The sequence below is a fragment of the Cajanus cajan genome, chromosome 8 (genome assembly GCF_000230855.2).
Source record: "Cajanus cajan strain Asha chromosome 8, NIPB_CcT2T_4, whole genome shotgun sequence".
Classification (NCBI taxonomy): Eukaryota; Viridiplantae; Streptophyta; class Magnoliopsida; order Fabales; family Fabaceae; genus Cajanus; species Cajanus cajan.
Window position 1 is genome coordinate 51,499,952 of NC_138524.1, and position 15,865 is coordinate 51,515,816.

At 29.4% G+C, this 15,865-nt stretch overlaps 1 protein-coding gene across 1 annotated transcript; it reads right to left on the bottom strand.

The window, feature by feature from the left end:
- Positions 1-1,900: 1,900 nt before the first annotated feature.
- Positions 1,901-11,871, bottom strand: LOC109816786 (uncharacterized). The gene is made up of 5 exons (XM_020381905.3): positions 11,772-11,871; positions 11,552-11,637; positions 6,578-7,170; positions 2,910-3,085; positions 1,901-2,806 (listed from the first exon to the last, which is right to left on the bottom strand). Exons 2-5 carry the CDS (start codon positions 11,571-11,573, stop codon positions 2,356-2,358), a joined length of 1,242 nt encoding a protein of 413 aa, XP_020237494.1. The 5' UTR covers positions 11,574-11,637; positions 11,772-11,871; the 3' UTR covers positions 1,901-2,355.
- Between the last annotated feature and the right edge of the window lie 3,994 nt (positions 11,872-15,865).

Here is a 15,865-nt window from a genome sequence, read left to right on the forward strand (position 1 = left end):
TGGGAACCTTTAAATCTAACAATTAGTAGCCCCAATGTAGTGTTATATAAAGTTACAATTGACGAGTCTTCCAACAATTAGTAGTCTCGAATGTGGTGGTGAGGCAACGACATGATACAGTGATAAGAAGTGGCAAGGTGGAAACATGAGGCAGAGATGTGATCGATGATACAAGGTGAAGATTGGAGTAGTGATGCAAGGCGAAGACACAAGCAGCAATGTGAGGAGGAGACGTGAGCAACAACGATGCGAGGCAGGACGCAAGGTAGATGATGGAGGTGACACAAGGATATTGTAAGTGGTGGTTATTCTTCTTTTTTTTTAACAATTTAATAAGTCATTTATCATGTAATTACCGATTCCTATTTCTTTTAGTAGTACTATTAGTTCGTTAAATTAAAATAATGTTTTAATTTCCACAATGTGAAAACTTATCAAGTCAACAACTTTCACAATATTGTAAGTGAAATTCATCTCTAATCCAATGAGTTAGAAAATATCCAAGGTGATAGAAAATATCTCTAACTCAATTTTATAAAATTAATTTATAAGGTGATAGTTATTTCTACTTAACTTTTTGTCTGTCTTGTCTCTAATCAATGTGACTTAAATTTCTTCTTATACACTCCTTCACATCGAAGACTATTGGACTTATCCATAGATAAATGATAATGACTTTTTTTAATGATTTAAAATAGGTAGAACTTGATTTTTTCACAATACATACATTTATGTAATTATCTTCAGTGATATTTTAAAAAATTATTAAACTCATGTTAATACACACAAACATATAATGTAATTTAGTTGATATTTTTTCTTCTAACATTTTTAGTACAATATGGGAAATGACTTTTGTGAATGAAATGCAAGAAATTTGATAAGAATTTATTAGATAAATGACAGAAAGTACTTGAAAACAAATTAACAAATGAGAAAATATTTGGTTGCGGATGTACAAACTCGACTAAAAACAATATGCATATGTAACTTACTTAAAACAAATGGTTAACTTGCTTTCTTTTGTTTTCACCAATTTTAAGGTCTATTTGAATTCATCATTTTCTATTTTCATTTTCAAAGAAAATAGAAATGAAGCACGAGAATGTTTACTTTTAGTTTTAAAAAATATTTTCTTTAAAAATATTTTCAAAAGAGGTCCAAAATTAAAAATTAATAAATATCATTTTTATTACTTTCTACATTTTTAAAACACGATGACATATAATAAATATTAAAAAAATTTACAAAATTACTTCTAAGATTGCAGCCACACACATAATTCAATGAATCATTCTTATAATTTTATTTTTGTTTGCAAAAATTTTGTTTGGTGATTATATATATATATATATATATATATATATATATATATATTAAGATTTATTATATATAATTGTTCTATAAAATTTTAATTAAATATGTTTATATTATTTAATAATTTTAATTAAACATTATTTATTAAATATGATTAATACTTAGTGTGATTAAATTTTGGTTGATATATTTTAAAATAAGTAGTATTAAATAAATATATATATTAAAAAAATATAAGGGACATTTACACATTTTCACAGTGAAATCCACTATTATAAGAAAAAATGTATTCAAATAAGAATAAATATAAGATAAAGTGGAAAGAATGAAATATTTACAAAATAAAATATTATTCTAATTCATATATAGAGATAGTAATTTTGATAGTAAATTTTATATAACAAAAACGTTTCATGAAATTTTATTGAAAATAGTCAAATCTAACATGTTTTCTAAATTTTAAAACTAAAAAATGAAGAAAAAAAATTCTGAAACCAAACACACCTTTAAGGTTTTTTTTTTTAAGGTAAACAAACTATACAGAATGGGTGCATGTGGAGAAAGAAGTTAATGATGAGTGAGATGCAGCAAGAGGAAACTATAGCGATTCCCATTTAGAGCAAGGAAACAACAAGTCCTATTTCACGGATTATTTAAAAAGATAACTTAGCATGCCTTGGCATGTTAAAGCATCAATCCTAACTACCCATTTTCTCACATTCCCCAATGGTTCTCCAGTCAACAAGTCAACTTTACAGGTTGAAGCTCCCTCTCTCTTAGTCAACACAAAGACTACTTTTCATATTTAGCAATAGCAATTGAGGCAACTAATTTTCTCTACACTTCATGAAGAAGAAGAAGAAGCAGAAACCTCACCTCACCAGGGCAGGAATACATGCTTCCACTAGAGACGAGACAACACCACTACATTCATAAACCACTTCCTTTCTCTTTTTTTTCATTCATTTTTTTTTTACATAAACATATAAGAAAACTTAGGATTTGATCTTTTTGATCACAGTAGATCAAAAGGTGCATTCAGTTAGAAGCCCATTCAAAGTAATGGCAGCGAGCACCCCTAGTTGCAGTCCAGTTTCCACATCCAAAGAAAAGGCTTCCTTGCTTGGGACCTGGCTTCCTCACCATGCCCCTGCTACTTTTCACCCCACAGTAACAGAAAGGGTGATACTGAACCATAGGGGTACTCATATCCTTTGCTTTGTATGGGCAATGAGGGAAAACGATTGGCTGTTCAGGAGACTGCTTCCACATCAGAGGTCGATCAACTCCCTGCCACATGGTACTGGTAATGGAAAATTTAAAACCTCGGTGCATGAGCAGCGCCAACAGCCGAGCAGTATTTTTCGCATCATCAAGGCCACAATGTGCGCGACCCTGCCAGACCAAGCCAGCTATCTCAACAGCTTCCTTTAGATTGCACCTCATAGCACCAAATACCTCACGGAAAGGAACCCTCAAGTTGATCCAGCTAACACAAGTTAAGAAAGTAAACAAATGTCAGATCAGATGAAACTAAATCCTGATATACATACATATACATCATGTCATCATTTCTATGCTGCAGCATTTACCGGTCAAAATAAGGAGGCTTCCGTATTTTCTTGAATCGGCACTCAGATTCAAGCATCACCCGACAATCCCAGTTAGACCATGTAACAACAGCAAAGTTGGAATTCTTTATCCCCTTCTTCTCGAGCCATTTGTCATGCCTAAGTAGAGCCTCACTCAACGTAACACCTCTGTCCACCTGAAGCATACAGTAAGAAATCTGATTAGCAATCACTTGCAGCAAGAATGAATAGGCGAGTGAATGTAAAAGTCGAGGACCAACAGATAGGTTAGAGGGAAAAGGTATATAAATTTTACAAGGCATCGAGCATTTATATCATTCAATGTCACTTTGAGACATAAGTCACACAACTTGTGTGTCTAAAAAGGGTATTTGAGGATATAAAAATATATTCTGCCATCCTAAATAGAGCTTCTTTGTTTACCCACATGAATTTATTAGATAAACCTCAAAAATAGATACTATTAATCATCCAATCAGACAGTAAAGACACAAACATGCACACAGCTGACATTGAAGATGCAGGGATGCAACACTGTGTAAGAAGCAAAACCAGCATTATATGTCCATACATAACAAAACCTAGCAAATAAGAGGGGATCAAGAGAACCAACTATAGATATTCTTTTATCACTTTTTATTCCTTCATTTATGGACCCATTAAATATGAATTTCTTTCCAATATCCTTGTTCTGTACCGAATGGCATATATCATGCCTACAGTAGAGGAAATATAGCCCAGGCTTGGATTAATTTATCAGAATCAAATCCACTGTGAAAGATCCAGAATTCAAATTGTTAAAATTAAGGCTAAATTGCACTTGTGACATCTCTATTTTTGTCAATCCCCCAATTTTATAATAAAGACATTTACTTCCTCTAATTTTAAAAATACAAAATTTTGGTTCTCCTATCAAATTGGCAATCCATTGATTGTCAAGTTTTAATGGTTACACATACTTAAGTGATATGACATTAGTAACATAACATTTAGAAATAAAAAACTTTTAAAAAAATACAAAATAAGATTTATTAATAAAATAAATATCAATTACTCATTAAAATAAATACAAACGGCAATATTTTGTTATTTTTAAAGTTTCATTCCTATGTCACGTCATTAAATATCATATTATTTAAGTGGTGACAAGTCACTGAAAAACGTCAAATTTTAATGGTTAACAAACATCAAATTGATTATAAGACCAAAATTCCGTATTTTTAAAAATAAAGAAACTAAAATTGTAGATTGATAAAAATAGAGAGACCGAAATTACAATTTAAAATGTTAGGTTTAAGTACATATATAACAAGTAGCATTTTCTGTCATTAATTTTTTAATTAATAGGCATTGGTTCACTCAATCTAGGAAATGACTCCTCGTTGCTAATAAAGCACATAGAATAACTATTTTTAGAATTAAATCATGCACGTGAACAATGAGTAATATCAGTTGTCATTAACTCTTTAAGTAAATACTAATTAGTGATGATTTGCTCTAATCTAAATAATGATGCATATAACAATTAATACTAACATAGTATAAATAGTTCTCTTAATCAACTGATTAGAGAGACAGTTTACCTAAAACCTTTTAATTCTATGATATTAGGAGTCACCCATGGTGCACGCACAAATAAAAACACTACACCAAGACCCTCCAGGTCCTTTCTTTTCATCACTTGCTCCATCAAATTCTGTCCTACTTTACCCCCTTCATTGGAATTGCCCGTAGCATAACACAAAGGTATCACGTAAGCTCTAAACTCTAATCCCCTCCATGCCTCTCAATTCAATTATCATTGTATATCTCCTTCCCAATTATGCGTTTGTGTCCAGACCCAAAACTCCTGGTAAATCCCATCTAAGCTTTCTTACAGATTGACGCACTAGTGGTAATTGGCAACTGTTCCCCTTATTTCTTGGCAAATTGTTGGGTTTTGTTGATGGGTCAAAGTAGGAAAAGTTGGCCACCTGAAATCTGATCTAATGATGATAAGATATGCAAAGATATTCGGGCTCAAATATAGTGAGACTAATTCTCCTATGTCCTATGGCCAAAGTTGTTTCCTTTCATCTCTTCCAAGTTACAATGGCTGCTGTTTAATATTCATCAATGGCAACTTCTTGAAGTTAGGCATTAAGGATGCCTTATTACATGGTAAATATTACAAAGAGGTCCATATCATATGCAATAACCAGAGTATTGCTGGGCACATAACACCTGACTTTAATAAGCCAACTAGACTGCTCCCTCTATATATGCACTAAAATCATCTCCCAATGCTCACTGAGGAAGGTTTAGTTCTACCATATAGCAATTCGGCATAATTAAACATGAGCTGATCTTTCTATATTTTTTGACCATTCTTATCTTGTCATTTTGGTTGTTTATATAGACAACATTGTTTATGATACACAAAGATCAAGACAAAATCTAGAACCTTAATCAGCATTTGCTATCAATTTTGCTCAAAAATCACCTCAAATACTTTTGGGGCTCATGTTGCCATCACTCAGAACAAAATATGCTTTTAGACATACTAGAGGGAACAATAAGTTGGATTGTACACCATGTACCTGATGGATCCCATTGTCAAAATCCTACCCGGTATTGCCACTCACATACCCTACTAGATATAGATGTTTTATCAGTAAACTCAACTACCTACATTAAATAGGGGCAATACTTTTGCTCTGAATGTGGTAAGCCAATTTCTGAATATTCCTTGTGATAATTGTTGGAAAACTGTTGTTTGCATTCTAAGATACATCAAGAGAGCACTAGATAAAAGGTTACTTTATGAAAAACAAAGGCAATGCTCAAATAATTGGCTATTTTGATGCTGGATAGATAGTTTTATCATCTAATAGAAAACCAACCATAGTGTAGTGTGTTTTCATTGAAGCTAACTTAATCTAATTGTCAATAGCTCAAATTGGGAGAAGTTAAAGCAAAACAATTGATTTGTGCACACCAATCTGCATTGAACATTTTGTTAGAAAAGAAAAGGTTCTTTCAAGTGAGTTCGCTATTGGTTCTGTCAACTCAAAAAATCAGTTAACTTGTATATTTACTAAATCTTGTGGGCTGAGGGCCTATAGTTGACTTTATTTGTAGAATGAGATATATGCTCCAACTCAGAGGTAGAACGTTAGAATTAAATGTTAGATTAAAAGCACATCTATAATGAGTACTGTTAGTTTAGCTGTCATTACTCAGGTAATTATTTTTGGTTAGCTCTAATCTAGGAAATGATTTCTCTTGTAATTAATAAGTAAAAATTAATATTGTACATTGGATAAATAGTTGCCAGTGGGTTGATTAGATGTAGTTTAACCTCAAACCTTTTTCTAATTCAACCCAAACCAACAACTAATTTGTACACCATGAAAATCTTGCTGTTTTACTACCACTCCAAGCAGAAATTATGGTCAACAAGACGAGTATGAGTTGCTATAACAGTTTTTTTCACTTTGCTAAGGGAGTTACCATCTACAAATATCATAGAAACAAGATATTTTACAAGCACACAGCAATATAATTGTTACTTCAATAATAAGGACAAGATGAAAAGTTAAAAATCACCAAAAAATGCACATAATGGTTTGTACTGCTATTTTTGCATAAGTTCATTCTTATAAGTTTAAGAATTTGTCTTAACACACCTGAATTTGCTGGATACCAGTCAGATCCTTGCAGAAATCACTCAGAAGCTGATTGCAGGTGGGCCTCACGTATGTTTGAAAACATGCTTCCAGCTGACCAGTGATGCTACTCACTATAACAGATGGAAACTCAATTATTTCTTGGGGGTAGGGAACTTTATCCTTGTCACAGGTAGCCTCAAAGTCTATCACCACAAAATGCTGAAATTCTTGATATTGCTCGCGAGGGTAACCCTGAGCAACCATATTAATTGGGAGATACTGAAGCTGGTTCTCAACAGGATAAGGATAAAAATGGCTCTCAAAAGCATTCATTTGGCATTGCTGCACCTTGTGAGAGTTAAAATGGCAGGGTGCCCAGGTGCGGTAATTTTGGTGATAAGTAGGCTTGCTGTGAAATTCATTGGGAGGCTCAAGAAACTCACTGCCTAAATGGCAGTTAGGTTCAGTAACATCCCCAGCTGAATGAGTACCAGGCTCACTTTTAAGCTCTGCGAAGCCTTCTGTAGAACTCCCATTACACTGAAAATTGCAAGGGAAACCCTTGCCCTGGAGGCATTTTAAAGATGCCTCACAGTTTATTTGCATATTTTCTGCATAAAAAGAAAGAAAAAGGATCACCATGGGCACAAGCATGAATCTGAAAATTCTAGAAAAAATCTTACATCTAAAAAAACTATTTGCACAAAGATATCCAGCTTTCCCAAAAGAGTGAGTGGACCAAATTGAATCTAAGTATTCGAGAGACGACAACCAACAAATCATATTTTTATCTAATTCGATTTTTATTTACCATAATTATCAACTCTTGTATATTAAACATGAACCTCTATCTTGCGTGAGACCATTTTTGTGATTTTTCCTCAACGAGAGGATTTTTTGATTTCTTATTTAATTCGGTTTTTATTTATCATAATTATTTATGAATTAAAATTTAATATTTTTAAAATAAATTATCAATAAATAAAATTAACATTGCAATACAATATAAATTATTTATATGAAATCTAAAATATAAATTTTAAATATGATTTATATATTCAAACATAATATTTATTTGTATATATAATTTATTATAAATTTTAGTTATGTATAATAGATATTTAGCATGTGTATTGCACATGCTAAAATACTAGTTAATGCATATTTACCAATACTGGAATGCCAACTAATTATACTCAACAAATTATCATGCAAGAACATACATTACCTTAAACAAACAAGGTTTATAATTATACTTATGAACTAAGTTCCAAAATTCTACTCCCCAAGCAGGTATCTCGACAGTGTTCACTCCGGAAACCCATGCCTTTAACTCTAAAGTCCAAACTTTTCACATGTCAGCTACACAACATCCATCAAACTCAAACCGCTACACCCTCTCACACGCTACCCACTTCCAATCTTCACTCCTATATGGCCCTAAGTCCTAACATTCTGAATCTCAACACCTCAGTCACATAAAGGCAAAATCCACCCCTACTTGCATTTCAACCAGTAAATTAAGACCCAAAGCATGTAAAAACCACTCAATCCAAATCCATTTCTCACTCACATTACTCCCAACCACGCAAAACCACCAATCAGACCGAAGTTGAACTTTGAACCACGGCAAAGAAAACAGACAATAATACAGTACTCTCCACAACAAAAATTTCCACAATCAAAAACTAGGCACAAAAAAAAAGAAAAAAAAAACACGATGAAAACAGAAAGATGGGCCCAAGCACAAAAGTGGAAAATCTAGAAAAAATCTTACATCTAAAAAAGAATTTGCACAAAGATATCAAGCTTTCCCAAAAGGAGTGAGTGGATAACTGACTGAAACTATGTATATGAGATATGACAAGCAACAAATCATTTAGTTTTCAACTACTTAAAATACATAATAAATTATCAAAAGATAACTCATGACAGAAAAAGTCTTCTTCATACTCTGCTATCTGAGGTTGACATAAATTAATGCACATTTACCAATACTGGAATGCCAACAAATTATACTAAAAAAATTATCATGCAAGAACATACATTACCTTAACCAAACAAGATTTATAATTTTACTAGTGAACTAAGTTCCAAAATTCTACTCCCCAAGCCGGTATTTCGCCGGTGTTCACTCCGGAAACCTGTGCCTTTAACCCTAAAGTCCAAACTTTTCACATGTCAGATACACAACATTCATCAAACTCAAACCGCTACACCCTCTCACACGCTACCCACTCCACTTCCCTTCTTCACTCCTACGGCCATAAGTCCTAACATTCTGGATCTCAACACCTGAGTCACATAATGGTTAAAAATCCTCCCCTCCTTGCAGTTCAACTAGTAAATTAAGACCCAAAGTAAATAAAAACCGCTCAATCCAAACCCATTTCTCACTCACATTTCTCCCAACCACAAATCAAACCAAAATCAGACAATGACACAGTATTCTCCACAACAAAAATCTCCATAAGCAAAAACTAGGCACAGAAAAGAAAGGGAAAAAAAGCACATGATGAAAACAGAAAGATAGGCCCAAGCATGAATCTTGAAAATCTAGAAAAAATCTTACATCTAAAAAAACTATTTGCACAAAGATAATCAACTTTCCTAAAAGGAGTGAGTGGAAAAAATTGAAACTAAGCATACGAGAGATGACAACCAACAAATCATATATGCAAAACTTAAAAAGTACAATCAATAATCAAAGGATCACTTCGCATGGAAAAAGTCTTGTTCGTACTCTCCTATATGAGGGTGATGTAAAATAATGCACATTAACGAGTACTGGACTGCCAACTATTTATACTCAAAAAAATTATCACCCAAACACATACATTACCTTAACCAAACAAGATTTATAATTTTATTATTGAAGTTCCAAAATTGTACACCCCACACTGGAATCTCGTCGCCGGTTTTCACTCCAGAAAACCACACCTTTAACACAAAAGTCCAAACTTTTCACATGTCAGCTCCACATCATCCATCAAACTCAAACCGCTACACCCTCTCACACTCTACCCACTTCCAATCTTAACTCCTATGGCCCTAAGTCCTAATATTCCGAATCTCAACACCTCAGTCAGATAAAGGCAAAATCCACCCTTCCTAGCAGTTCAAACAGTAAATTAAGACCCAAAACATGTAAAAACCACTCGATCCAAACCAATTCTGACTCACATTTCTCCCAACCACACAAAACCACCAATCAAACCAAAGTTGAACTTTGACACAGCAAAGTAAACAGATATATTTGCACAATCAAAAACTAGGCACACAAAAGAAAGGAAAAAAAACGAACACGATGAAAACAGAAAGATGAGCCCAAGCAAGAATCAGGAAAATCTAGAAAAAATTTAACGTCTAAAAAATATATTTGCACAAAGATATCCAGTTTTCCCAAAAGGAGTGAGTGGATAAAATTGACACTGTATATGACAGATGACAACCAACATATCATTTTATGCAAATACTTAAAAATGCACAATCAATAATCAAAGGATCACTTCACACGGAAAAAGTCTTGTTCATACTCTCCTATATGAGGGTGATATAAAATAATGCACATTAACCAATACTGACTGCCAACTATTTATACTCAAACAAATTATCATCCAAGCACATACATTACCTTAACCAAACTAGATTTATAATCTTTTGATGAACTAAGTTCCAAAATTCTACTCCCCATGCTGGTATCTCGCCGATGTTCACTCCGAAAACCCGTGCCTTTAACTCAAAGTCCAAACTTTTCACATGTCAGCTACACAACATCCATCAAACTCAAACTGCTACACCCTCTCACACGTTACCCACTTCCCATCTTCACTCCTAAGGCCCTAAGTCCTAACCTTCTGAATAGCAACACCTCAGTCACATAAAGGAAAAATCCACCCTTCCTTGCAGTTCAACCAGTAAATTAAGACCCAAAACAAGTAAAAACCGCTCAATCCAAACCCAATTCTCACTCGCTTTACTCCCAACCACACAAAACCACCAATCAAACCAAAATTGAACTTTGAACCACCACAAAGCAAACAGACAATGACACAGTACTCTCCAAAATCAAAAAATAGCCACACAAAAGAAACAAAATAACACACATGTTGAAAACGGAAAGATGGGCCCAAGATCGAATCTGGAAACTGTAGAAAAGATCTTGCATCTAAAAAAATATTTTCACAGACATATCCAGCTGTCCCAAAAAGAGTGAGTGAACAAAATTGAAACTATGTATATGAGAGATGACAACCGACAAACAATTTATTCAAATACTTAAAATGCACAATCAATAACCAAATGACCACTTGGAGAAAGTCTTGTCCATACGCGGGTATCTAAGGTGACCGTAAAATAATGCACATTAACCAATATTGGACTGCCAACTAATTATAATCGAACAAATTATCATCCAAGAACATACATTACCTTGACCAAACAAGATTTATAATCTTTTGATGAACTAAATTCCAAAATTCTACTCCCCATGCTGGTATCACGCCGGTGTTCACTCCGGAAAACTGTGCCTTTAACTCTAAAGTCCAAACTTTTCACATGTCAGCTCCACAACATCCATCAAACTCAAACCGCTACACCCTCTCACACGCTACCCACTTCCAAATGAAGACAAAATCCACCCTTCCCCTTGCAGTTCAACCAGTAAATTAAGACCCAAAACAAGTAAAAACCGCTCAATCCATACCCAATTCTCACTCACATTACTCCCAACCTCACAGAGCCACCGATCAAACAAAAATTGAACTTTGAACCACCGAAAAGCAAACAGACAATGACACAGTACTCTCCACAAAAAAAAAAAAATCACACAATCAAAAGCCAGACACACGAGGGAAAGAAAGAAAGAAAAATCGCACACGATGAAAGCAGAAGCTAAAACCAAATTAAACCAAAAAGAAATAAAATTGCATGCATCAAAATGAAAACCGAATTAAATTAAAAAAAGGCAATTGGAAGAATCAAAAAGCGAACCTGAATTTTCAAGGGCCATCATGATCGTGAATATAGTTGAGATCCACGAGCGAGTACATCAGATCCTCCTATAAACAAAATCACGGCTGCATCGAAAACAGAAAGGATCAAAACGAGGGAGGAAGGCAGAGAAAGCGTGGGAAAACGGAGGAGAAGAGGGGAGAAAATAAGAAAAGGAAGAAAATGAGAGAGAAAAAGTAGAGAGAGAAAGAGAGAGAACCTGATTGTAGAGAGAGAGAGGGGTCTGAGTGAAATTACCTATCGGATTTTATATACACGAAAACAAAACTATCTTCTTCTCTTCTCTTTCGTGGGAGAGTGAGTTAAGCATTTCAGGGAGAAGAGTGGGGCCAACGCAACAGTTAAATTATTCTTAAATTCAGATTAAAATATTTCTTATTATATTTTCCCTAAGTCATCTTCTTTTTATCTTATTTTAATAAATTTTTATTTTTCTTCTATTTTTAAATATTTATTTAAATTAATGATATAAAATATAAATAATTACTTTAGGTGAGTATTGAGGATCTTTAAGAGTTTTTTATTTTCGTATTTAATTCAATTTTTATTTATTATAATTATTTAAAAATTATATTTTAATGTTTTTAAAACAATAAAATAAATTCTTTTATAAATTTATAATATAATTTATACTAATCTATAAAGAGAATATTCCTTTTAGTAATCACTTTGGTGTGTCTATATATTTTGGACCATTATATTTTTTCATTTTAAAATTTATATTTATACTTATTATAAAAGGAATACATTTTAGTAACCATTCTTTTGGTTTTCACTTTTTAGTGAACCTTTATATTCTTTAATATATAAAAAAAAATCTCATATCTTCTAGAATTTCTAATATTTATTTGTATATATAGAGAGGATGGTTCAAATTAGACCAATATAATGTAAATTTTTTAAAATTTATCACTGGATTGAAAGTTCTTCATTATATATACAAAAATTTATATTAATTCAAAATGATTTGATACATTAATTTTATAAAAATAAAATTGACATAATATATACATTTCAAAATATACTAAAATATCCACATTTTGATTATCTTCAAATTATTGTTCAAATTTAACAAAATTTGATATACACATGCAAGGTGATATGGAATTATAATTCAATAGTTAGATTAATAAAATTCACATTTAATATAAAGTTATTAAATGATCAATCTATAACTATTAATAAAGAGAATACATTTTTAAATAACTACTACTTTGGTCTCCATTTTATTTTTTTTTACTTTTTTGTCTATTCGGTTAAACAATAATTTTTTATGGATAAGGGATAGAATGAAAAATATATATATGAAAAAATGTAACCCATTATTCAATTGTTCGAGGCACTTCGTGCCTCAACCCCTCTAGTAATTGATAAAAGTTATATGGATATCGTTTAAATCTTCTATTTCTTTATATATATATATATATATATATATATATATATATATATATTAAAACTATCTATTTATTCATATTTGATTGAAATACAATTTATCCTTATAATTTCACTTACTTTATCTTTTAATCTTGAAAGTTTAAAATAGATATTTTAATTTCTTATACTTACCTTTTTTAATCTTTATAGTATAACATAGATATTTTCTATCACTATATTTACTAATTTACCTTTTTAAATTCTTATTGGGTTGTTGTTTAATTTTATTTTTTTTATATATTGTTGTCTCTTTTATCTTGACATGGTAGAGTTTTCAACTTTGTGATTTTGACATCAAATTTATCTTTTCAAGAGTTATCGTAAAATAGGTTTCTAGATATTTTGTTCCTCTTTTCTAGCCTCACCTGAGATGTTCATTATTGATACAACTATTGCTCAATTTTTTTACTAGTGACTTTGTCATATTTTGATGACTTGTCAATAAGCGTCACAATTGAGAGTAAAAAAAGTAAATCAATGATAGAGATTGTAAAAGGATTTAAAAATTTAAGTATATGAAATAAAATGGTCTATCAAAATCTATAAGGTCTAAAATAATTAATATATATATATATAAGAATACTTAAAATGTCTATTTTAAACTATAGAGACTAAAAATGTATTGTAAACTTTAAAAAATTTAAATAAATTTATATATTCAAATAGTATTTAATTATATACATAAATCATTTTAAATTTAGTTATATATGATAAACATTTAACATCTATGTTGCATATGCTAAAATACTAGTACAATATTTTATATATATATATATATATATATATATATATATTATTTTCTTAATATGTTTCATAATTTTTTTTTATAAAATCAATCTATAAATGTGAATGACTATTTTGCATGATAACATTTTTAGGAATTGTTACTATTTTAGTTTGTGTAATACACAAATTAAAAGTTTATTATATAACTAAAATTTTTAAAAAATTATGTATATAAATATTATGATAAAATATACAAATTATACTTAAAGTTTGAATAAGTAGATATTTTTAAAGATATAAATTATATTATATATAATATATAATTTATATTGTTGTATATTATTATTTTTATTTATTGATAACTACCATTTTAGTGTGTGCAATATACATGTTAAATATTTATTATATAGAATTAAAATCTATAAAAAAAAATTATATATACAAATAAAGATTATATTTGAATATATAAATTATATTAAAGATTTATATAAACATATATTTTTAAACATATAAATTATATTTTAGAGTTATGATAAATATTTTTAATTATACCACAATATTTTTTATTTATTGATAATTTGTTTTTAAAATTTAATTCATAAATAATTATAATAAATAAAACTTGAATTAGATAATAAGTTAAAAAAATATTTTAAAAGAATTTTGTCGAAGAAAAGTTTCTAAAAATATTATTGTGTAAGAAAAATATTTGTGTTTAATATATAGGGTTTAATTTATTTTAAAAAAATATTAAATTTAACTACTAAATAATTATGATAAATAAAAATTAAATTAGATATAAAGTTAAAAAAATTCTTAAAAACTCTCGCATTAAAGAAAAACTCTTAAAATTACTCTCACATGACATAGTCATTTGTGTTTTATATATAAGAATTTATTTAATAATAGGAGTTGCTTTATTTTAAAAAATATTAAATTTAATTTATAAATAATAATAATAATAAATAAAAACTAAATTAAATATGAAATTTAAAAGAACTCTAAAAATCTCTTCTCGAAGAAAAATTCCTTAAAAACACACTCATATAAAATAGTAGTTCGTAAGACTTCAACAAAATCATTTTTAACGATGTTTTTATTTTTTTATCTAATTCAATTTTTATTTATAAATTAAAATTAAAAATTTTAAAATAAGTTATCGATAATTAAAAATAATTTTGTACTACAATATAAATTATTTATCTTAAATTAAAAATATAATTTATATATTTAAAAATATTTATTTATACAAATTTTAAATATAATTTATATATTTAAATTTAAATATAATATTTACTTATATGTATAATTTATTATGAAATTTAGTTATATAAAATCAATATTTAATATGTGAAAAATAAGGGTTAAAATACTAGTTATTTTTAAATTTGAGATACAAAATTTGTTTAATCAAATTCACTTATATAAAAATTATAAAATATAATAAATATACAAACAAACAAAAAAACTATAAAAATAAAATAAAATAAATTGCATGAAAACGAATGAAACAACCGAAAAGTTAAAAAAAAATATATATATATATATATATATATATATATATATCAACTACTTTTTTTTCTTCACTCATTTTCACATGATTTTTAAGTTTATATTTATGGTTTTTTTAAAATATTAATTTACAGAGCTCAATAGTTCCTCACCTATTAAATAAGTAAAAAGAAATTAAAATTGTGTTTCAAAATATAAAATGATTATTACTTTAAAAAATAAAATAAACCAAATTCACATAATAAATGATTATAATAATTTTTTCTAAAATAAATCTTAAAAATAAGATAAAGATTACAAATATAATTTATTATTATTAATGGGGTGAGCTATACATGTATTATATTCGGTTATAATAGAAAAAGAGTATACTTAATCAAAAAATTTTATTTGAATTTTTTTTTGTTTAACAAGTATAATTTCTTTTCATCAGATTGACTTTATAGGGTTAAAGTGATACTTTTAGTCACAATTTCATGTTTAAGGTCCTTAATTAAGAAACATAAATGTCAAATAAGTTGAACTAGTCACTTTTGATATTTGAAACAAATATAAATAAATTAGTTAAAAAGTAAATATGTCTTAAGAAAAATGAAAAAGAAAAGAGTATTTCTTTTATTT

Bases quoted from the DNA above. Each gene is read 5' to 3' on its own strand.
- LOC109816786 (XM_020381905.3), bottom strand. From the start codon at position 11,573: ATGATGGCCCTTGAAAATTCAG. The intron at 3,086-6,577 runs GTGTGTTAAGAC...TGTATGCTTCAG, and splicing joins CTGGTATCCAGCAAATTCAG to GTGGACAGAGGTGTTACGTT. The intron at 2,807-2,909 runs GTAAATGCTGCA...AACTTGTGTTAG, and splicing joins AAGCCTCCTTATTTTGACCG to CTGGATCAACTTGAGGGTTC.